Source organism: Paroedura picta, chromosome 6 (assembly GCF_049243985.1).
Source record: "Paroedura picta isolate Pp20150507F chromosome 6, Ppicta_v3.0, whole genome shotgun sequence".
Taxonomy (NCBI): domain Eukaryota; kingdom Metazoa; phylum Chordata; class Lepidosauria; order Squamata; family Gekkonidae; genus Paroedura; species Paroedura picta.
This window is the reverse complement of record NC_135374.1, coordinates 123,301,047-123,324,608: the sequence shown is the minus strand read 5'-3', so window position 1 is coordinate 123,324,608 and position 23,562 is coordinate 123,301,047. Positions and strand designations below refer to the sequence as shown.

The 23,562-nt window shown below is 46.3% G+C and overlaps 1 protein-coding gene across 5 annotated transcripts; it reads right to left on the bottom strand.

Moving 5' to 3' along the window:
• Nucleotides 1–236: 236 nt before the first annotated feature.
• On the bottom strand, nt 237–22,989 carry ST3GAL5 (ST3 beta-galactoside alpha-2,3-sialyltransferase 5). Of its 5 annotated transcripts, none has more exons than XM_077344085.1 (7): nt 22,929–22,989; nt 15,096–15,183; nt 9,268–9,382; nt 6,214–6,557; nt 5,739–5,925; nt 2,765–2,923; nt 237–727 (listed from the first exon to the last, which is right to left on the bottom strand). In XM_077344085.1, exons 2-7 carry the CDS (start codon nt 15,131–15,133, stop codon nt 464–466), a joined length of 1,107 nt encoding a protein of 368 aa, XP_077200200.1. In that variant the 5' UTR covers nt 15,134–15,183; nt 22,929–22,989; the 3' UTR covers nt 237–463. The 5 variants fall into 5 exon arrangements, with proteins under 5 accessions (XP_077200200.1, XP_077200201.1, XP_077200203.1 ...); XM_077344086.1 differs by having other exon boundaries at nt 15,096–15,180; nt 22,929–22,959; XM_077344088.1 differs by lacking the exon at nt 22,929–22,989 and adding an exon at nt 20,943–21,174.
• Between the last annotated feature and the right edge of the window lie 573 nt (nt 22,990–23,562).

Sequence of the window (23,562 nt, the reverse complement as noted above, 5' to 3'; positions counted from 1 at the left end):
TAAATCTTGTTCTTCTGATTAGAGGCCTCTGCTCTTAACCATTAGACCACTTTTAATTATCTAAGAAGTTATGCAAATCATAATTTGGTCCACAACTCAATCACTTTCACTATTTTTCATGCTATTTTAAAAATGTCCTGTATTAGAACATGGTACTACCTGGTAGCGTTTCATTGTACCAAGCAACGTATACTTCTGTGTAAGGCTGATCTATAAAATTAAAAGAATTCTAGACATTTTCTCACACATAAATCATTTAATATAAATACATAAAAGGGAAATTTCATTACCCACATTTCTTATGGAAAATGAAGCATCATATAAAAAATCAGCCAAGTAGGACATTAAAAACCAGCTAAATAGAGAGAAGACAAGTTCTTCAGTTAACTTGCATGATGGAAATACTGATAGAGTATCTCCAGAGAGGAGGTGCCTGCAGAAATACACACCAGCAGAATCTGTATCAGCTCCTTTTGTGACAAAATTCACAGTATATTCCTCCACTAAGGTCTTTCACAACTCCCTCTTTTATCAGCTTTTGAAGAAATTTTGTTTCAGTCGTCACATTGTGCATTGTCTGTCCATTCATTGCAGACATGCAAAGATTATCATAGTAATGCAACTGCATGTTGGGTTGGTTGAGATCGTATCCAAATCCAGCTAAACTCACTTCATCACATAAATGTGTAGCCAGAACGACAGCAGTGATGCCAATTGTAGGTACGTTCTAAAAGAGGAACAAAGAAGAAGGCCTAATTAACACAAATATATGATGATAATAAAGATAGCAACAAGTAAGGTTGGAATCACACTTTTTAAAGTTCAAGGCATACTGGGCTGGCACCTTACCATCAGAGATCCAAAATGAGGGGGGACAATGCTCAAACAGAATAATAGAAAGAAAGAGGGAGTAGGAGAGAAAACAGGGTGGCAATTACCTTTAACTGATCTTCCCAGAGGGTTCTCCTGTGCAGGCAAATACTGGAACTGTGCAATATTTTTGCCACAGACATTCTAAAGGTCTTAAGCAGCACAAGGCATTCCTAGCCCTCAGTGCCATTTCAAGGTCAATGCACCATCCCTTTTCCCTTTAAACAAGAGCTATTGCATGCTCCAGCCATAACTAGCAAGGCAGAAATATGTTAGGGGATCCAAGAAGCCTATTTGGATGAACAGAGAACTTCAGGAGGAGCTAAGAAAGTATTCGGGAAATTGGAGGAAAGGACACACCTATGAGAACAAGATGCAAGTAGTAGTAGTTCAGCAGTGGAATAGGCTGCCTAAGGAGGTGGTGAGCTCCCCCTCACTGGCAGTCTTCAAGCAAAGGTTGGATACACACTTTTCTTGGATGTTTTAGGATGCTTAGGGCTGATCCTGCGTTGAGCAGGGGGTTGGACTAGATGGTCTGTATGGTCTGTATGGCCCCTTCCAACTCTATTATTCTATGATTCTATAAAGAAGGGTATTGCAGGTTACAAAGCACTGTAGGTCAGCCATCAAAGGCCAAAGCTGGAAGTGAGATGACTGGTCAGGGAAGCCCATAACAAGAAAAGTTCCTTCAGATATGTGAGGAGCAAACCAGGTTGGTCTGGCAGGACCTATTGGAGACAAATCCATGCTGACTTCCTTAGATCACCAAATTGTCCTCCAGATGTTTGCAGATTGCTCCCTTTAATATCTGCTCCATTATCTTCCCCACAACAGAGGTCAGGCTCACTGGTCTGTAGTTTCCCGGGTCATCCTTCCTCCTTTTTTGAAGATCGGAATAACGTTTGCTCTCTTCCAGTTCTCCGGGACATCTCCAGTCCTTAAAGAGGTTCCGAAGATGATGGACAAGGGCTGTGCAAGTTCTCTGGAAAGTTCTTTGAACACTCTCAGGTGCATTTCATCCGGACCAGGGGATTTGAACTCATCCAGTGCAGCTAAATGCCTCTTGACAACCTCTCTATCCATGTTAACCTGCCACCCAGACACTATCCTTTGGCTACGGCCATCTCTAGATGTGCCTAAACCCTTTGACCTGTGGGAAAAAACAGATGTAAAATAGGCACTAAGCCTTTCTGCTTTCTCTGCATCTTCCGTTAGAGTTTGTCCATCCGCACCCAACAGTGGGCCTATTGCCTCCTTTACTTTACGTTTGCTCCTCACATAACTGAAAAACGTCATAGTCCCATTGTATATGGCACTGGTCAGACCACACCTGGACTCCTGTGTGCAGTTTTGGAGGCCTCACTTCAAGAAGGACATAGATAAGATTGAAAGGGTACAGAGGAGAGTGATGAGGATGATTTGGGGCTGGGGGTCCAAGCATAATGAGGAAAGCTTGAGGGACTTGGGAATGTTCCGTGTGGAGAAGTTGAGGTTGAGAGGGGACATGTCAGCCCTCTTTAAGTATTTGAAAGGTTGTCATTTGGAGGAGGGCAGGGAAAGGTTCCCATTGGCCGGAAAGAATGGGACCCACAGTAATGGCTTTAAACTACATGGAGAATGATACTGGCTAGATATCAGGAAAAGAAATTCACAGTTTGAGTGGGTCAGCAGTGGAATGGGCTCCCCCTCACTGGTGGTCCTCAAGCAGCGGCTGGACAGATTGCTTTAAGCCATGTTGTTACCTGCCCTGTGCTGTCTAATAAGGACAAGGTACAAAAATAAAGTTTATTATTAAAGATTAAGAATAACTAAAAAAACCTAGATAATGTTTCCTGGTCGCCCCACAGAAGCCAGAAGACAACAGCACCTTTTATTACCAAAGAGGAATACCTACCTGATCCCACCCCCAGAACTTTGGTTGAGGTTCAGGATACTGCAGAATATCCAAAGCAGTCTCTTTAATGATTAAAGGGTTCAAGATGCGGAACTGTTTAGGCAATACAGGAATTTTCTCAACTACCTTCTTCCAAAAAAACAATCGCACCCAGAGAGGCTGAACAGGGGGAAAAAAATGCCCAATGATAATGATTACATGTTAAGAAAGACAAGAAACACCACCTAGAATCATAGAGTTGGAAGGGACCTCATGGGTCATCTAGTCCAACCCCCTGCACTATGCAGGACACTCACATCCCTATCGCTCATCTACTGTCACCTGCCACCCCTTTGTCCTAGGATGGTCATTGTATAAAACATGATGCTGTTTTGATTCTTCAGTAACCACTAACCACTGAAAATTGGGAGGGGAAAAGTCAATCTTCTGTCAGTTTGTTATGGACATTGGTTTATCTCTTCTATTTTGGACCTTTCCAGTCCCATGGTTTAGTCTGGAGTAATAAATGTGGCCAAATGGATATGAAGGGATAATCCGATAAGCAAGAAATAATTCTAGTCCATGAGCATCTACAATTAGTGTAAATTATTGTTTACTGAGCATTCTGGAGGAGCGTATTACTTTTACTTAATTGCCTTTTACGAAATTACTTCATTTATTTGTTTTATCTTAGATTATGTAATTACTATTAGCGATTAATTACCAATTATTTTTATTTAGAGGCTATTTTATATGCCATTAAATGTTTTTGAGTTTGAATTTGTAATAAATCAAATATATCTATATCTATATCTACATCTATATCATCTATATCTATATCAATATTACAGTTCCCCACATTTTTTAAAAGCCCAAGCTTTGTTCTTAAAATCTTTTTGTTATTGTTATTGTTGTTGTTATTTAGATTTATTACTCGCCTCGAGGCGAGTCACAACATATAAACCCCCCAATAAAAGCCATACAATAAAACCCATAAATAACAATAAACATATATACTACTCATAAGGCAAGATGCAGCGAAAAAAGAAACATAATCTCAAGAATAAAGGCTTCCTCATCATAGGAGTCTTGTTTTCTCTCAAAGATAAAATCTCCATCCATCTATTGTTCACCAAGTAATTGGGAAATGACAGGCTGTATTGGGCAAAACAGTGAAACTCCTCTGTCTTTCACTGTTCATACCAAGGGAGCCACATCTGGAAAGCATGTGTTCAATCCAACATCTGTCAGGTATGTCCTATGAGCCCGAAGCAGACAGCGCTGCGGTGGTGGGGGGAGGCCTGTGTGCGTGTGCCAACTGGTGTGTTGGCACCAGCGTCACCCCCCACACACACACACACACACTTGCTGGCTGCTTTGGGCTGGAATGGCTGCTTGGGCGGCCGAAATGCCCAACCCTAATCTAGACCATGGTGCTCTTCCATAAGAGCAAAAGTGTCCACCCAGCGTAAAGTCCTAACCGGAAGTTAGGTATTTTCATTGTGTGGAGTGGGGTTTGTTTTTTAAAAGATTTCAGATTTTTCTGCAAATCTGAGGCATTTTTCAGGTATGTAGGAAGATCTACCTTGTCTTTTCATGACTCCAATCTGTGGACTAAGTACCCAGATTTGAAAATTGGATATCTTGAGAATACACATTTCAAATTCCAACTATAAGGACAGTCTTAAGCAGAGCAGAATCCATGACTTTAATGGATTTACAAGATGTACAGATCACTCTGCTTATAACTGCAGTGTAAGTATATGTACAATACCATTATTAACAATTTAACCATTTGAAAATTTATTTATTTAGATTTTTATACCACCCTTCCATATGGCTCTGGGCGTTTTACATTGAACATCACAAGGTAATTACCGTATTTGCCGGCGTATAAGACGACTGGGCGTATAAGACGACCCCCCCCCCCAACATTTCCACTCAAAATATAGAGTTTGTTGCATTACATTACAGTACTATGGGCCACTATGGGCAGCTCTGTCTATCCCAGCTGAAGTGCACCCGGCATATAGGACGACCCCCCCACTTGGAGGCATGTTTTTCAGGGGGGGAAAGTAGTCTTATACGCCAGCAAATACTGTACATGGAACAAAGTAACAAATATAACAAATATAGCAATTGTATCATGTCAACCAGAACAATATTTTATAGGAACAGTAACGTTGACAAGATCTTGGGTAGGTTGAATTGTTTGGTCATGGAAGGGGGTGTCTGGGGGTGGGCAGTGGATGTTGTTGGGCCAGTCAGACACAAGCAAATGCCTGGTGGAGGAGCTCCCTTTTGCAGGCCCTGTGGAATTGTGGGAGTTTAGACAGGGCCCTGATCTCTTAAGGGAGCTCGTTCCACCAGGTGGGGGCCAGGACGGAAAAAGCTCTGGACCCTATTGAGGACCGATGTGCTTCTTTGGGGCCAGGGATCCGCAGCTGGAGGTGGCAGAGCGTAAGGCTCTTTTGGGGGCATTGGCAGGGAGACGGTCTCTCCCAGGTATACTGGGCCCAGACCGCGTATGGCCTTCAAGGTACCAAAACCTTAAACTTAATCCGGAATTCAACTGGGAGCCAGCCGAGCTGTAGGAGTACAGGCCAGATGTGGGATCTCCATGATATATTTGTGAGAATCCGGGCTGGGGCGTTCTGCACCAGTTGCAGTTTCCGGATCAAAGATAAGGGCAGGGCTGCATAGAGCGAGTTGCAGAAGTTGCACAAGGTAGGGGGGCTATTATATAGAAAACCACAAATCTGATGTTCTTGCTGTAAAATTCAGGGGTAGTCAAACTGTGGCCCTCCAGATGTCCATGGACTACAATGCATTCGCTGGCAGGGGCTGGTGGGAATTGTAGTCCATGGACATCTGGAGGGCCGCAGTTTGACTACCCCTACTGTAGATCATCATAGAATCTTTTGGAAGGGGCCCTACAGGCCGTCTAGTCCAATCACTGCTCAAGGCAGGATCAGTATAAAGCATCATTACTTACCAGTGACTCATTTTTCACCATTGCTTGAATCCAACTCAAATCAACGCTTTTAAATAAAACCACTACAAATAAGCCATTTGGATAATACTCATGTTCAGAGAGGGGGGCACCTTCCGGATAAGTCATTCTTATGGTGGTTTTATTACCAACTTGATCTGTATATCCTTGGACAGGTGCATTGTTTAATCTATAAAGTGAACAAAAACAGGAATCAGTGCACATCTTAACTACTTAAAGCAGGGGTAGTCAACCTGTGGTCCTCCAGATGTCCATGGACTACAATTCCCATGAGCTCCTGCCAGCATTTGGGAATTGTAGTCCATGAACATCTGGAGGAATACAGGTTGACCACCCCTGACTTAAAGCACTCCCATGTTTCTCACTTGACAATCCCCATTAGAACAGAATTTGAGATTCCTCACCAGAGTGAACAGTATACTTAATAAATGACTTTAGATACAAAAGCAAAAGATACCTTATAACAACATCAAATTGATTCAGTGCATAGCCCAGTTCCAGACCACGAAGGACTCCTCCATTCCCCACAACAACACAGCGCCTGCAGGGCTTCAGCTGCACGTCTTCTGGCAAATCATGCTCAGGTAAGAGATCCAACACCTCCTGGAGTTTCTGGGACAACTTGTGAAATCCAAAAGGTGGTCCATACTTGAAGGCTGCTGTTTGTGCATTTAAACCTTTTCTGAGAAATGGAGATGTCTGTTGACTATATTTCTCTGCAAATAGCCTGCTCATCTGTTTCTCCACAAAAGAAGGACGGCACTCAGCTTGCAAAACTTGCTCAGCATACTTTTGTGCTCTCTGAAAGATCAAAGCACAAAAAGTCACACTCATTAGGAGCTTGTTCCAAAATAGAAGAGCCAGAGGAATTTTTCACCCTTCAGAGCTCTGTATTTTATTTTCTAAGTACTGCTGCCACAAAACATAAACTTTTTACTAGTGCTGCACCCTTATCAGAGAAGGCACTGTTTCCATGTGTGAGAAAGAATACGTATCTTCTACAATAGTGCCTGACATCAGTTGCTTTTGTAACTACTCTTACATTTTAAAAAATCTTCTACCAAATTAATCACAATCGTTGGTTGAACTAATCAGGCAAAATCAGTCAAGCATTGCAATACCACAGATGTTACCTGGCCTTACTTCTGAGTAAGCATGCTTAGGACTGGCTTTCATCCTTATCCATTATTCCTCTTACATAATGGTGAAACAGGCCTGGGAATGGAGACGGTCCTCCCTCTCCGAGATGGAATAGGGCCAATCAGGGTTTGGCCAGCTACCCTGATTGGCTCTCCCTCTCCACCTTCCATCCTCCCTCCTTGCCCACCTGCAGGGGGAGAAGATTCCCCTTCCCTAGGACCCAGCAATTGCCAGGCGGCAAAAGTGCTTGCCGGGCCCCAGGGATGCGGCCGTGGCAATGGGGGGGGGGGAAGGTTCCCTTCCCTAGGGCCCGGCAACCGCGAGGCGGCAAAAGCGTTTGCTGGGGCCCAGGAATACGGCCGCATCAACGGTGGGGGGAAGGTTCCCTTCTCCAGGGCCTGAAAAGCGCTCTTGCCATGTCACAGAGGCGGGGAGAGCGCTTGGCAGGCCCCAGGGAGGCGGCCGCAGCACTGGCAGCCCGTGGGGGCCTGGGGGGGTGCCTTTCAAAGCCCGTTCTTATGAACAGGCTTTGCAGCTAGTATTATTAATATAATGGAGTCTACCAAAAAGTACACAGTAAATTAAAGGTTGGTGTTTACGAGAAATTACATATTTGAATGTATGGTGAACAGGGTCAAGTATTTAAACTCTAGAAAAAGTTCTTTACAGGGCAAAATGAAGTTCTATGTTATTCAGTGTCCTTAGGCTAATGAATATATTGAGGGATATACTTGCCTGCACTGAAGGCACCAACACCCATAATATCCTGAGGCAAGAAGCCACCTCGGTTGGCTCCTCTGGATCCCCAGGGCTGCCCTGCCCACATCTCTTGCCCGAGAAGCAGCAGGGCTGCCTCTCAATCTTTCCTCGTTCTTTTTGAGCTGAGGTTCAAACAAGCTATAGCCCCTGGGCAGAACATACAACTCAAGAATGTATGAGCACCCAAATGAACTGAACAGATGCTTAGGTCTACTCCAAAATTCAAATCAATACTGGCAGAAGACTGAGATTCTGGGATGTGGACCAGCCTGTTCTAAATGTTTATAAAATAACAATATTAAGGATTCATTTTACTCCATTTAAAGGAGCTGGTTTTCAGATTCTTGACAAGTAAAATGAAATTGCTGAACCAAGTAACACAAAAATAAGTCTCATTCTACACTGCCTGAATTCTAGATTCTGTTTAATTTGCCTTATTAATATTTGGAAGATGTCAACATTTGGAAGTATGGTCTCAAAAACAACCAAACCAAACAAAATGGATCACATAAGGATCCAAGAAAGAACACAAACTTACCCATATTCTGCCTCAAATGGAAAAAGAACTGCCCTAACCACACATTTCCCCAAGCCTAGACACTCACCCAGAAGTAATGAGTTATCATTTGCTATTTTAAATTTTAAAAACATTACGTTCTCCAAAACATTGCTAAAAGTACAGCATGCAAACTTTACTACCCCTAGTTGAAAATGATAATCAGCCCAACTAAAATGGCTGCAAGAACAACTCATTTCAGCTGAACCAAAGTGACCAGATTGTCCCACTTTTGGAGGGACATCTGGGGGCACCTGGCAAATTGTACTTATGTTGAAATTGAAAAATATATATTACAATACTATTTTTGCGTTCTATGCGTTCTATGAAAAAAATTGTTGCTCCATATAGACCAAATTTTAAATCAAGACCCCCCCCCCTCCCGGTCAATGGTGTCCTGCTTTACCAATGTTAAAATCTGGTCACCTTAAACTATGCTTAAGTTTTTAAAAAATGAATACATGAAAGAATAGTAACAAAATTCTAAATCAGACCATATTTCCAAACATAGGAGAAACCCTTAGTTCTCCTTTTCATTAACACATTTTTGATTGATGAAACATTTATTGTTAGATCAACCTCCATAATTTTTGGGATTTGCTTTTCTGTCTTTAAATAAAATAACTGTTTTATGTCTCAAGGGAACTCAGAACCAATAATGGCCAAATTCATTTCTATCCATACAGGTGAATAGGACAATTCAGGCCAGTCAGTAAAATAAGGACATGGGATTACAGAATTCCCATCTATGTGTACCAAGACCTACTCCGGCTCCAGAGTAGGCAACCTGATCCACAGGTCTAAGAAGAGCAGTAGCAGCGAATATAACAACGTTTGTCAGATAACGGTATCATGGCAGGCTCTAGAACAAATTTTGCTTTCAATAAACGTCATACTACTGCATTACATTTCTCAATTAGTTCACAGACTTGGTCACTTGTGTAGCTTTCACAACTGCACAAGAATTCAGAATTAATGACAATTCATAAAGGAATGTGAAAGAGATGAGTGTACATCTGAGTCATGGAATTTGCTAAAATTGTGCACATGACCAACCTTTGCATGCTCAAAGTTCACATACTGAATTTTCGACAAATCGCATTCTTCAGAATCAAAGCTTGACTTGACCATGTAAAAGATGAAAATGCCAACCACAACTATTGTCGCATACCTAAAATTAGAAAAGGGAGCATTTCTTAACTCTACAGAAATAATGTTCACATAACAAAATAAGATCTTAAAAATCAGTAAAATTCGTAATTCAGCAAATACTAATATGTTTCTTTAGCTCATTTTTGATGTCCCACCTCTGCTAATCTGTTTAATTATGACAGACAAACTAGAATTTATTTGGTTATTTCTCCAACCGTGTAATTCTCCCATCCTCAAGAAACCCCCCAGAGGTGCCAAGGATTGTTCTAGCTACCAAATGATCACAAATCTTCCCTTCTTGGGCACAGTGCTTAAACGGGGGGTTATAACTTCAGGCAGTTCCAGGTAAGGCTGATTATGCAGATCAGTTCCAGATTTGGTACAGAAATACCCGCACTGATTATCATAACAGTGGAATGCTGCCTCGGTGGTTTTTCTGAATCTTTTGGCAGCTTACAATGTTATTTTAATCTGGATGGTCCCAGAGGTCTGATGAAACAACGCCTCATATTAATACTGTCGGAGGCAAATAAGAAGCTAACAAAAACAATTGCTAAGTATGCTTGGGTAGCTACAAAAATGAGGAAGAGCTGGTCCAATCCTATATATTAACTGTGACTTATACTAAACCCTTATTGTGTATTTATATACATTTGTCTTATCCATGTACATACTCATCCATTTCATAACTGACTGTTTTTACTTTGGACATTTTTAAAAATTGGATGGTCTATGACCATAAATAAAACTTGCCCCAGAGGGGCAACCAGAACCAATGGGATGAAATTAATTCAACAGAAATTCCATCTAAACATCCGGAAGAAGTTCCTGACAGTTAGAGCGGTTTCTCAGTGGAACAGGCTTCCTGGGGAGGTGGTGGATTCTCCATCTTTGGAGATTTTTAAACAGAGGCTGGATCGCCATCTGACAGAGAGGCTGATTCTGTGAAGGTGACAGTGGATGAGCGAGAGGGTTGGGAGTGTCTTGCATAGTACAGGGGGTTGGACCAGGAGGTCCCTTCCAACTCTACGATTCGAAGAGAGACACTGCTCTCTAGAGATTCCACTCATATCTGGAGACCGGATTCTCCTAGAGGGTGCAGTACAACATCCAACATATAAACGGTTCTCTGACTATCATCTTTCAATGAAGGACAAAGACAACATTCACGAGTAAGGAAATTGTGGTGGACTATTTGCCTGGCACTGAGACAGAAGATCTAAGTAAGAAAGAGTCCTTCTGATTTGCAGCCGGAAAGCAAACTATGGCTGGTGAGGTCACCAAGGGATGAAGATTATGTGGAACTAGTTAAGTCAGGTGGGTAGACGAAGCAGCAGAAAAGAGTCCAGTGGCTCCTTTAAAACCAATATCTTATTCTTGTCCTATTGAATTTGTCCTATTAGACAAAGGAAGAAAAGGACATAAGAGATCCTGCCATAAGAGATCCTATCAACATTACTATGTAAAAGAACACTGAGAATTGTGGGAGAAAATCACATCACAATCTGTATACTATACTGGTCAGACCGCACCTAAGATGCTGTGTGTAATTCTGGAAGCCTCACTTCGAAAAGGATGTGGACACAATGGAGAGAGTATGGAGGAAAGTGAAAAGGATGATAAAGGGCAGGGGGACCAACTCTTTTGAAGAATCTCTAACCCCATCCTTACATAGTTATGAATGAATGAAATACAAGAGTTACCACAGACTTGGCAAGAAACAAATATTACTTTGAGTTATAAAGAAGGCCACAATCCACTATTATCACAAGCATTCGGACCAATTTCTCTTCTGAATGTGGATTACAACATTTTCACAACCATAACGGCTGAAAGGCTAAGAAGTTGAATTTCAGATGCCGAATGTGGAGATCAGACAGGATTTGTTCCACGCAGATAGATGGAAGACATCATCATATGCATTTAAAATGTGACTGAACATTCAAAGAAAAAACATGAAAGGACTATTTTCATGTTTTTAGAAGCTGCAAAAGCTTTTGATAATATTTTTCAGAAATTCATGACAGAAGTTTTGAAACATCTACAATGTGGATTCAAAGGATATATACAAAAGAGCATGCAAGGATTAAGATCAATGGATCTTTATCAGAAAAGACTGGAATTCAGTTTCACCCAATTTCCCAAATGCCCAATTTCACCCTTACTGTTTATTTGGGTGAGGCCACGACTCCACTGGCTCCAGGCTTTCTGGCAAGCTGACCCCTCTAGGCATACAAAAGTTCAAAGCTCCGGAGAAACATGCAGACATTAAAATGTCTCACTCCTTTGATACTCAGCAATAACGTTTAAGAACACAAACTGGTTGTTATAAACTCTGCCACATCACTTTGAACAATATTAAGCTGTGGGAAATGGATGTCGGAGGACTTCGCCCCACTGACGAGCAGAAGCCTTCAGGTAAGCCAACTCCTTGTTCTCCTTCAGTGCGGGAAGTCCTCCAAGACTGGTTATGCAAACCACTTAAACCACGGGCAAGCATATCGCTAACAGTAAGCCCTTCCTTTTCCTACAGAGTCCATCCTGAACCTGACCCAGCCTTCCAATTATGCGACCTCTTGACGCCGCTGCCTCAGTCTGTAATGGTGCCCAGATATTGGGAACAAGGCCCAGGGACTGCTCTACAGTAGACGCCCTGGGTTGAAGGACTGTGGAGCCATTTGAGACCCTGGTAGAAATAATATCCTTCAGAGTGCTTTCCTAATCCTAAGGCAGTGGTTCTCAGCCTTGGGGTCAGGACCCCATTTGGGGTCGCCTGGCCCCTTCCCTGGGGTTGCCAGGTTGCCTGCCGCTGCAGTGGTGGGAAGTGGCGGCTGGTGGTGGCCGGTGGAGGCGGCGGCCGGCGGAGCCATGGCAAAGTTATGCGCATGAGTGCACACACCACCCGAGCACAGGCGTTTCCAGCGCCCCACTGGCTCCTGCAGCTGCCCAGCCTGCCTGGAGGGTCGCATTGGCGCCTGCCAAGGAATGCACCAAAATGCTCTTTTAAAGCTGGCAAGAAAGCGACCCCCTCCCCCCGCAGGTCCAGTCGCCCCATCCCCCCCAACTCCGGCCGGTTAGCCCTGCGTGCTGTGCAGTAGGGCTGCCGTGGAGACCCCCCCCCTCATGGTTAAAAGAAGGAAGAAAGGAGGGAAGCGGCGAGCCACAGGAGCAAGACCCGCACCGAAGCCCAGCCTGGAGCGGGACAGCGAGCAACGTGGATGTGGCAACGGCAGCAGCCCTCTCCCCCAGGCAGGGCCCTCGCCCCCCTCCCGGGACATCTAGTCCAACCCTCTGCACAATGCAAGAGGAGGAGTACTGGGGTACTGAGGAGGAGACCTCAGATTAGCTGTTTTATTGCAAAGGAATTTCAGAAACAAACTAGAATGAGAGACTGATGAATTACAACAGTTATTACAACACTCAGATACGTTTAGTTTCTGGGTACATGAGAACTGAGTGACTTGGCAAATAGTGTGACTAGGCAAACTGAGTGACTTGCATCACCTGCCACTGTTGTTCCTTGATGTCTTGTGTGCAGAAACGCACTGGGACTGTGCCTGCCATGGAGAACTTTCCAAGCCAAAGCTTCTGGAAGAGGCGCTCTTACCCTTCAGCTGCGCATGCGTCTGCCTTCCCTCCGGACACACTACATATCTCGAGCGCCCCTGAACTGCAGTTCCACCTTACCACTGCAAACTCCCAATCCCCAAACGGAATATGTATGCGTAGTGATCCCCTAGATCTATGGTCTTCTTACCCCCATCATTTTTGCCAGCCAAAAAGTATTGAGTAAAACACAGAGGAATCTGTAAGCCAAACACTAATTCAATAGCGTCTCTATTCAACAATTATAGGGTCCTGAGCTCTGAAAGCAGGAGGTACAGAACAAAGATAGCTAGAACATATTATATGCCCCCCTGAAGAACTTTTAAGTTCTTTTAATACCAACATGTTGGAGGTCCCTGGCCCAGTGGAAGTGCCTCTGGCCTCAAACATGGCCAGGGCCTTCTTGGCTGAGATCCCAGCCTGGTGGAACGAGCTGCCAGTTGAAACCTGTGCCCAGACAGAACTCCCTATGTCCCACAGGGCCTGCAAAATGGCCCTCTTCCACCAGGCTTTCAGTTGAGGCCAGAACCAGTGAGCACCCAATGAAGTCTATGGGCCTCCCTCCCTCCCTCCATCTCCACCAAGTTGGAGCCTGACTGGAAGAAGGTGTGGTCCACAGGATGGACCAAGAGGCAGATTGACAAATTAAGCAGATGCAATGAAACATTGTAAGTTTTAATAACGGTTTAATCATGGTTTTTATAGATGATGTACGTATTACCTGTATTATGAGCTGCGTGTGAGTGTATGGGGGGGGGTAAATTAAAACTAGTAAAACAGCATGTTCTTCATTGGATTGGCAACAGCAAAGGACATACTTTGCTGCAGTAGGTGAGGTTGGACCAGAAAGAATCATAGAATCACAGAATCATAGAGTTGGAAGGGGCCATACAGGCCATCTAGTCCAACCCCCTGCTCAACGCAGGATTAGCCCTAAGCATCCTAAAGCATCCAAGAAAAGTGTGTATCCAGCCTTTGCTTGAAGACTGCCAGTGAGGGGGAGCTCACCACCTCCTTAGGCAGCCTATTCCACTGCTGAACTACTCTGACTGTGAAAAACTTTTTCCTGATATCTAGCCTATCTAGATATCTAGATGCCCCCTTCTCTGCCCACATCAGTCACTTGTTGGCCAGCAGTGTCCCTGGGGCTTGGTGGCCTTTCATCTACTAGGTGGAACTAAATTCCTGTTTCTTTTCTCCTTCTCATCACCCAGGCTCATTCTGTCCAGGGTCTGGACCCTCTCTTGTTTATATTGCTAGGTTTCCTATCAAACTCATCTACTGGCTTCCCTCTTGCACACTCAGGTCCAATATTAATATATTGTCTCTTGATATTAGCAAAGAACATACCCAAAGTCACTTGATAATACAATGCCCCACTTGTTAATATTAGTATATTTTGACGAAAGGGGTTAACACCACATTCTAGTCTCAGAAACAGCTGAAATTATCCTTTTAAAGAACCAAAATAAAATAAAAAGTAAAAACTACAGATGAATAAAACATTACATTCTTAAAACAAAATCCAGTTTTAAAACAAGCCAGATCAATAATAAGTAGAAGAGTTGGTTTTTATATGCCGCTTTTCCCTACCCGAAGGAGGCTCAAAGAGGCTTACAGTCACCTTCCCTTTCCTCTCCCCACAACAGACACCCTGTGAGGTGGGTGAGGCTGAGAGCCCTGAGATTACTGAAGAAGAAGAGTTGGTTCTTATATGCCGCTTTTCTCTACCCAGTGGCTCAAAGCAGCTTACAGTCGCCTTCCCTTCCTCTCCCCACAACAGACACCCTGTGGGGTGGGTGAGGCTGAGAGAGCCCTCATATCACTGCTCGGTCAGAACAGTTTTTTATCAGTGCAGTGGCGAACCCAAGGTCACCCAGCTGGTTGCATGTGGGGGAGCGCAGAATCGAACCCGGCATGCCAGATTAGAAGTCCGCACTCCTAACCACTAACCCAAACTGGCTTTGCAATAATGTAAAGCACCATTTAATAAAAGCTTTAGAACTGATTGCCTACAACTGTTGCAACTTGGCAGAATTTGGTAGCAAAGCCAGTATTTAGATTTTTACTCCCCAGCCCACAATCACATCACATCACAACTTGATATATTTGGCAAAGATACTTACTTTAAAATAAAAAGCCCACTTCTTCTTTTCATCTTCATGCGGGGTGTGGGACAGGACACAAATACTCCGTCATCCGCATTCAGCACTGCTGCAAAGAAGAACAAGGTCTGCATAAGAGGTGGGACTTTTCAACTTAAGGCCACATCCATTCTCTGCAATAAAATGGTCCAGGATGAAAAAATTATGGTGGAACTCATTTACAGGAAATTGTGTAACATTCAAGGAGCCAGCAAAGCCAAACCAGTTCTATTATTTCATAATATCATTTTTTAAAAAGGTAATAGGCCTGAAAGAACAATTTCTAGCAAGCTAGTCAAGAATGAAAAATTAGGAATGCTCCCCCCTACCCTCCATCTAATTATTTAAAAAGGAAGCAGCTGTCCTTCTATGAAAGACATAACCCATATACCCCATGAGAAAATAAAGTTAGGATCATAAAGACCTGATACTAACTGCCAAACAACTATAGGAACAGCAGAGGCAAAACTATGGGAATATCCCAACCCACTTTACCTGCCAAACATTCCTCTGGTATAGATCTAGAGGCCAGGGGCACCTTTAAGACCAACCAATGTTGATTTGAGGCATGAGCTCACTTCCTCAGGGACAAGGTCATGTTTCCATGACATTTCTCTTTTGCCCCAGCAATGAAGGCTGTTTCAGCTGGAGGTTTAACTTGACGGAGCAGTCTTTGCCTGCTGTAATCAGAAGCTGGGAAGGTCTCAGGAATTTTTGAATACCTCTCGTGTGCCATCTGCTCCACTGTATTCGCCACTAACCGGCCTTGTCGATTGGCAAGCTGTAAGAATGACATGTTCTTCTTTCATAGTACTTCCCTTTTGACCTTTTGTGTTTTGAGAACCTTCTTCTTTGGAAGAAAGAACTTCTTCTGTATGGTATCGATGACCACTCCCAGATGTACAATTGAATGGGATGGGACCCGGTTGCTTTTCTCTCTTATTTAAAGACCCTAGTTGTTCCGCTATGACTTTAGCCTCACTATGTTTCCAGGGGGCTAATTCAAAAACCTCTTCTCTTTGGAGTTGCCCATTCCCCTTTCCCTTGGCAATTACTGTAGTCATTATAGGCCATAAGGGAACAGCTTCCTCCCACTCAGGGTTAGAAGAGGGGCTAGAGGTTGCTTCTTCAGGCAGGGGGATTGGAGAATCAGGATAGACGGCTGCAACCAGCTTACTCCTGAGCTCGTTCCTTTCCTTGTGGCATGCCTCGTGGCTAACTTGAGCATGCTGAATCCTAGCCTGGGAATTTAAATATTGGGCAGCATGTTGGGTTTGGGTGAGCTGGTGACTTAGGTCTCCAACTTTTTCTTCTGCCACATGAGCTCTGTAAGTGGCGGCTTCTAATTTTCCCTGCGTTTTTTTTGGAGCTCTGATGTAAGCCTAACCTTGTCAGCCCGGAGATCTTCTTTATCACCTTGGAGCAGGATGATCTGGGCTTGGAACTGGGCAATCTTAGTTTCTAAGGCTGCATTTTCCACATTGCTGTATTTAATTGATCAGCAGCCTCAGTCAGAGCTACAAATAGACCCCAACTGGCATATACATTTTTTTAATGCCCCAGTTTCTTTGCACTGCATAAAGCAGTAAACGTTTCTTTTAGCATTGCCAATGGGTCAGAACCCAAAAAGGAATCCTGCTTCCATGGGTTTTTCCCTTGTTTAATAATCCATTTCGTTAATTTGTTCAGGTGATCATTGGACTTAAGTTTCTTTGAGAGGTCTACCTTTTCCATTTTTAACTTGAGGTACCACACAAACACTTGAGAATTCTGAAAAGCTCTTTTTCTTTAACGAACAGGTCTGAGCTTTTCTTAATGAGCACTGAGAACTTTTAGTGAGCACACACACACACACACACACACGGACTAGAGAATTTGGCTAGCCTTTCGGGGCGTAACCTATGTGAACCTTAGAACTTAATATGGCCTGCCTTTTCGAGACAACGCCTAGGAGAAGTGCCTGCTTGATCAGGGCAGCACTTTAAATTTCAGGAGACTATCTCTTTGAGACAGTCCCTGCTTTGCTCCAAGCCAGCCTTTCGGGGTCCTAGCATGGTTGGAATCTAGCCTTTTGGGGTCCTAGTTCCTATCTGGAATGAGGCCAGCCTTTCGGGGTCCTAGCCTATATGTACAGTGTAGGGACTGAAAACCCACCCTTCAACAAGATTGCCACTAAGCACAAGAACACATGCACACGTCTGAATCAAAGTTTGACTTCAAGGATCTATTAAGGAATTTTTCTCTCCTAGTTCTGTGCTTCTGAACCTCAGAAGCACAGTGGTTGCCCGCGAGATTCTCCACCAATAACATGTTACTGGAATTGCTGGGGAATTATAAATGTAGAAGGGGAATTTAGCTTGCAAGAGGAGGAGCAACCAGAATCTTCACACCGTTTGTATACAGGAGATGGGAACTCCTTAGACACCTTGAATTAAACCAGACCTTGATCCTCTGAATAAGAGTTACTTATTAAAATCACAAGCACACATACAATATGACACACAAACTTCTAAAGGGGGGAATGCTAGCAAGCGGGGAAGGAAATTATACTGCACCTGTTCCTGAAGCAAGGATGGCTTCCAGGCGAGCAAGGAAGGGAGACAGATGACGAGCACCTAAGCTCAAAGCAACGCGTTGGGTGTGTAGAGAGCACAGCACACAGTGGGGTTGTGTGTTGGGACATATATAGGGTTTGAAAACCCCGGGCCTCCCACAGGTCAGCCCACTGGGAGGTGAGGTATGAGGTAAGTCACCGTTGATTGGTTGCTGAGATTTTGAGTACCTGATAGGTGGGTTTGAAGTGTGAGGTCACTAGAGGGGGGGTATGGAGTGTGTCAGGGGCCTGTGAGAACAATCCCCCTGATGAGGCTTCCTGATGGGATTGGCATTTAGCATTCCGCAGGGCCTGTAAAACGGAGCTCTTCCGCCAGGCCTACGGTGAGGCCGGCGGTGAGGAGGGTCAGGCCCCCCCCCACAAAATCTGGCGGTGGTGAGTGAGTGCCAGCCTCCTCCACCTCCCTGCAGCTGAGGCTGCGGAGACTCCAGGATTAGGACGATGCCATCAATTGCTGACCAATTGGTTGTTATTCACTATAATTTTATGTCACTGTTATGGATTTTAGGGGATGGGATTTTATGTGAGCCGCCTCGAGCCTTTGGGGGGAGGCGGGATATTAATAATAATAATAATAATAATAATAATAATAATAATAATAATAATAATAATAATAATAATAATAATAATAATAATAATTGTCTTTATCTAAACTCCAGGTGGAGATGCAATCAGGCTCTCACCTGGGATTTGCATAATGGCTCCCATTGATCGGTGGATATGGGAGTAGGGAAGAACAATCAGGATCGTTGGTACCAGGGCATGACAGGAGGCCGAGATAGAAGAAGATGGGATTAGTTCAGACTTCCCTAAAGGCAATCTGGTGGCTTATCTGGGAAGGTGTGATTTCGATAATGTGCACATTTAGCTCAGTCAGTTGGGCAAGGAGGAAGGGTCTTGTTGTTGTTAGGTGGGAAGTCGTGTCCGACCCATTGCGACCCCACAGACAATGATCCTCCAGGCCTTCCTGTCCTCTACCATTCCCCGGAGTCCATTTAAGTTTGCACCGACTGCTTCAGTGACTCCATCCAGCCACCTCATTCTCTGTCGTCCCCTTCTTCTTTTGCCTTCAATCGCTCCCAGCATTAGGCTCTTCTCCAGGGAGTCCTTCCTTCTCATGAGGTGGCCAAAGTATTTGAGTTTCATCTTCAGGATCTGGCCTTCTAAGGAGCAGGCAGGGCTGATCTCCTCTAGGACTGACCGGTTTGTTCGCCTTGCAGTCCAAGGGACTCGCAAGAGTCTTCTCCAGCACCAGAGTTCAAAAGCCTCAATTCTTTGATGCTCGGCCTTCCTTATGGTCCAACTTTCTCAGCCATACATTGCAACTGGGAAGACCATAGCCTTGACTAAACGCACTTTTGTTGGCAGGGTGATGTCTCCGCTTTTTAGGATGCTGTCTAGATTTGCCATAGCTTTCCTTCCCAGGAGCAAGCGTCTTTTAATTTCTTTGCTGCAGTCCCCATCCGCAGCGATCTTGGAGCCCAGGAAAATAAAATCTGTCACTATCTCCATTTCTTCCCCATCTATTTGCCAGGAATTGAGAGGGTCGGATGCCATGATCTTTGTTTTCTTGATGTTGAGTTTCAAGCCAACGTTTGCACTCTCCTCCTTCACCCACATCAACAAGCTCTTTAGTTCCTCTTCACTTTCTGCCATTAGAGTGGTATCATCTGCATATCTGAGGTTCTTGATATTTCTCCCTGCAATCTTGATCCCAATTTGTGACTCTTCTAATCCCGCCTTTCTCATGATGTGCTCCGCATACAAGTTAAATAGGCAAGACGACAGTATACAGCCTTGCTGAACTCCTTTCTCAATTTTGAACCAATCAGTGATTCCATGTTCAGTTCTCACTGTTGCTTCTTGACCAGCATATAAGTTTCTCAAGAGACAAATAAGATGCTCTAGTATTCTCATCTCTTTAAAAACTTGCCAAGAGACAAATAAGATGCTCTAGTATTCTCATCTCTTTAAAAACTTGCCACAATTTGTTGTGCTCCACACAATCAAAGGCTTTAGCATAGTCAATTAAGCAGAAGTAGAAGTTCTTCTGGAACTCCCTAGCTTTCTCCATGATCCAGCGTATGTTGGCCATTTGATCTCTAGTTCCTCTGCCTCTTCGAAATCCTGCCTGTACTTCTGGAAGTTCTCGGTCCACATATTGCTGGAGCCTAGCTTGTAGGATTTTGAGCATAACTTTGCTAGCATGAGAAACGAGTGCAATGGTGTGGTAGTTTGAACATTCTTTGGCATTGCCCTTCTTTTGGATTGGAATGACCTTTTCCAATCCTGTGGCCATTGTTGAGTTTTCCAAATTTTGGCATATTGAGTGTAGTGCTTTTACTGCATCGTCCTTTAAGATTTTGAATAGTTCAACTGGAATGCTGTCACCACCACTAGCTTTATAGGGTCTAGTCCAGCTCAAACCAGATGGAAATCTGGCCTGGCTTTTCCAGGCAAGGGAAGAGATCTAGTGAAGCCCAAACAAGATGGAGGCCTGGCCTGGCTTCCTAGGTTTCTTGAGGGGCCCTACTGACTCCATAGTCAGTCTCTGCCAGGCTGGGTTCTGTGTGTACCAACCTGCTCAGAGTCCAGTCCTGGGCTTCTGTGCATGAAGGTGTCTCTGTGTGAGGCAACTTTCCATTAGCTGGGAGAACATCCTATAGATGGGTGGGTTCTCCATCTTTGGGGATTTTTAAGCAGAGGCTGGAGAGCCATCTGACGGAGAGGCTGATTCTGGGAAGGCTCCAGGGGGTGGCAGGTGACAGTAGATGAGCGAGAGGGTTGGGAGTGTCCTGCCTGGTGCAGGGGGTTGGACTAGATGACCCAGGAGGTCCCCTCCAACTCTATGGCTCTATGATTGTGAATCCTATGAGATGGCAGTGGAGGTCGTGAAACGCGAGTCGTTCCCACCGCTTCAAACGCGGGGCCCCTCCCAACACCTCTTGGTGGGGCTCGAAGACCCCAGGGGCCTGCGGGGGGGGGGGAGGGCCGCAAAGGAAACGCGTGGAGGACGCTGCGGGCCCCAGAGCGGACCAGCCAAGGCGGGCCAAGCAGCAGGGGCCGCCCGGGGGGGAGCGGCAGGCGTCCGTGCCCCACGCGCCCCTTGCCCACGGGGGACCCTGCCCCCAGCCCCCCCCCAGAAGCCCTTTCCCGCCCGCCCCGGGATCCTCCCCGCCCCCCCCCTCCCGGGCCCCCGGGCTGCGGCCGCTCACCTGGGGGGCTGTGCGGGGCCGGAGCGCCGCATCCTCCGCGGGCCTCGAGGGCGCGACGCCAGCCCTGCAGAGACGGGCGGCCTGGGGCGCCGGAAGGGAGGACGGACGGACGGACCGAAGGAAGGACCGACGCCGCTCCCCCTCCTCCCCCGCCTGCCTGCTTTCCCCTCCGTCCGCCCCGGGGCAGCGAGGGGCCTTCCGCCGTCACGGGGAGGGGAGGGGGCGGGGAATGGCGTCACGGGCGGGGGGGGGGCTGGTCGCCATGGAGCGCGCTCCGGGCAGGGGCTCCTGGGAAGTGTAGTCCGCGGCGGCTGCGCAGCCCCCCCCCCCTCTGGCCAGTCCTGCCCGGGAGAGACCCGACCCCCCCCCCCGCCACGGCAGCCCCTTTCTCTCCCGGGACAGCCCCAGCCCCCCCCCGCCTGCTGGCCCCCCTGGCGAAGGGCCCCCGGGGAGGGGGGGAGGGAGGGAGGGAGGGGGGCCGAGGGCGACGGAGGCGAGCCCGGGCTGGGGGTGGAGGGGCTCCAACGGGGCTCCCCCCCCCCGAGAAGCGGCTGGCCCGGCCCCCCCGGCCCCGCCCTCCCTGGGAGCCCCTCTTGGGGCCTGCCTGGCAGGGAGGGTTGCCAGCTCCTGCTCGGGAAAGCCCTGGAGATTCTTGCCTCCTTCCCGTCGAGGCTTGCGGGGGGGGGGGCGGAGGGGCGTGCAAGGGTCTGTTCCCACGGGGGGGGGCTAAGGAAGGGCCCCCCTAACTCTCCTTCCGTGGGGGGGGGAGACCCCCGGGGTGCTGAGGCCCCGCGCCTGTGGGAGCTGCCTGCAGGAGAACAAAGCAGAGGAGGGTCCTGGCCTGGGGGTCCGGCCCTGGGAAGGGGCTCGGCTGGGGTGGTTGGCAAAAGAGGGGGAGTGGGTCCGGCCTGTGGTGGGAGGGGGGTTCTCGGTGACATTGCATCCCCCCGGGGTCCCAAGGGCCACCCCCCCCCCATCTCATGAATTTCCCCACCTGAACCACCCCACCCCCACAGGTTCCCCATTTTCACCTGGCCTCTGGCGGGGGTGGGGTGGGGGTGGGGGAGTGGGCGGAGGGGGTGCCGCACCCGCATCCAAGATGTGAAACTCCTGGAGATTTGGGGCTGGTGTTTGGGGAGTTCAGGGATGCTGAAGCGTCTTCCCTCCAAAGCAACCCTTGTCTCTGGGGAGACTGATCTCTGTTGCATGGAGAGGAGCTGGAATGCCTGAGGCTCCCCTCCCGCCTGGAGGCTGGCATGCCCAGCCAAGAACACTGGGTCTCATGCCAGGACTGGGCCCAGCCTGCACAAGCATTCCTCCCTGCCTTGGCAGCCTTTTTTGGCCCTCAGGTCCTGCTAGGATTGTCACCCTCCAGATGGGGCCTAGAGAGTTCCCAAAGGGCCTGCCAGTCACACCAGCCACTTCCCTGGGCTTCATGACAGCAAATGCGAATCTTTCTTTGTCTTGCTATTTAGCATGCTGCTCACACACCACGTGAAACTAGCGTCTTCCTTGATAGTGATGCTGTGTGCACTGGTGCATTCCCATCCCAGGAAGTGGGGCTGCTGGGCTTCTGCCCGCGTCACAAGAACTGGCAGGCCTATGAGACTCACCCCGCCCCCACCCACATTAGAATTTCACACTCTGCTAAGGGTGCCAGCCTTCAAGAGGGTGAAAACGGAGAACAGGTTTGACCAGACAGAGGTACAATTAAGTTTTTCTAGTCCAAGAAATCTCAATCACAGCTATTCATTCTAGAGCCACCACCCAGAACATGCATAAATGATTAATATTATACAATATGTTCTCTACACATCAAAAACTGTCCTTTCAAAGGCTCGCTCCCACATACCTCAGTCGCTGTTATTCTGCTTTTCTAAATAATGAACATTGTACTCACAGAATAAGTCCCAATAAACATAAAAACATTATAGCAATCTTAATAGTGTATAAAGCATACCTAATTTTTTTCACAAAGGTACAAACCTTAAAATATCGGTGTGGACAGCAGCTCAAAACCTCAATGGAGAATCCCGTCCATAAAGCAGGATCTCAAAGGAGAGGACAAAGAATGCGAGTATAAAAACGATGTGATCTGAGCTACAGGTGCATCCCTGGTCCAATCAATCAAGCAGTGCTTAAAGGGCCATACACCTCCAACTACAAGGAGCATGATAGATCCCAAGCAGTGTTCAATCCGCTCGGCACAATGCAGTCTAAGGAGAAGATGTGACCGCACTCCCTTTGTAACAGTCTCTTGAGTTATGTCAGTCCCATATTAGAATTCAAACATTGCTCGAGATGCTGACCTCTGGGGTGGGCTGGCAATATCAAAGAAGTACAAACTGATCTCCTTTGCTTCCTGACATAGAATGGATGTGTCAGCTCTGGTGATACAAGAAGAGGTCTGGTAACACCTCTGGTAACACCTGAGGGAGTGGTTTGGTGATGTCACATCCAGTGGGAGTGTCTGGGTGATGTCACTTCTGGTGACATGATATGTGTGGGTGGAGGTTGGCCAGCTGACATCACTTCTGGGGGTCCTTGAAGTTTTAAGATTATTTCAGGGGGTTCTTTATAGCAGCATCACAGCAATCACACAGGCACTTTGTCATGGGGA

Coding starts and splice junctions, on each gene's coding strand:
- ST3GAL5 (XM_077344085.1), bottom strand. CDS start 15,133: ATGAAGATGAAAAGAAGAAGTGGGCTTTTTATTTTAAA. Junction 9,383..15,095: donor AGTGGGCTTTTTATTTTAAA/GTAAGTATCTTT, acceptor TTCTAATTTTAG/GTATGCGACAATAGTTGTGG. Junction 5,926..6,213: donor CAATTTGATGTTGTTATAAG/GTATCTTTTGCT, acceptor TTCACTTTATAG/ATTAAACAATGCACCTGTCC.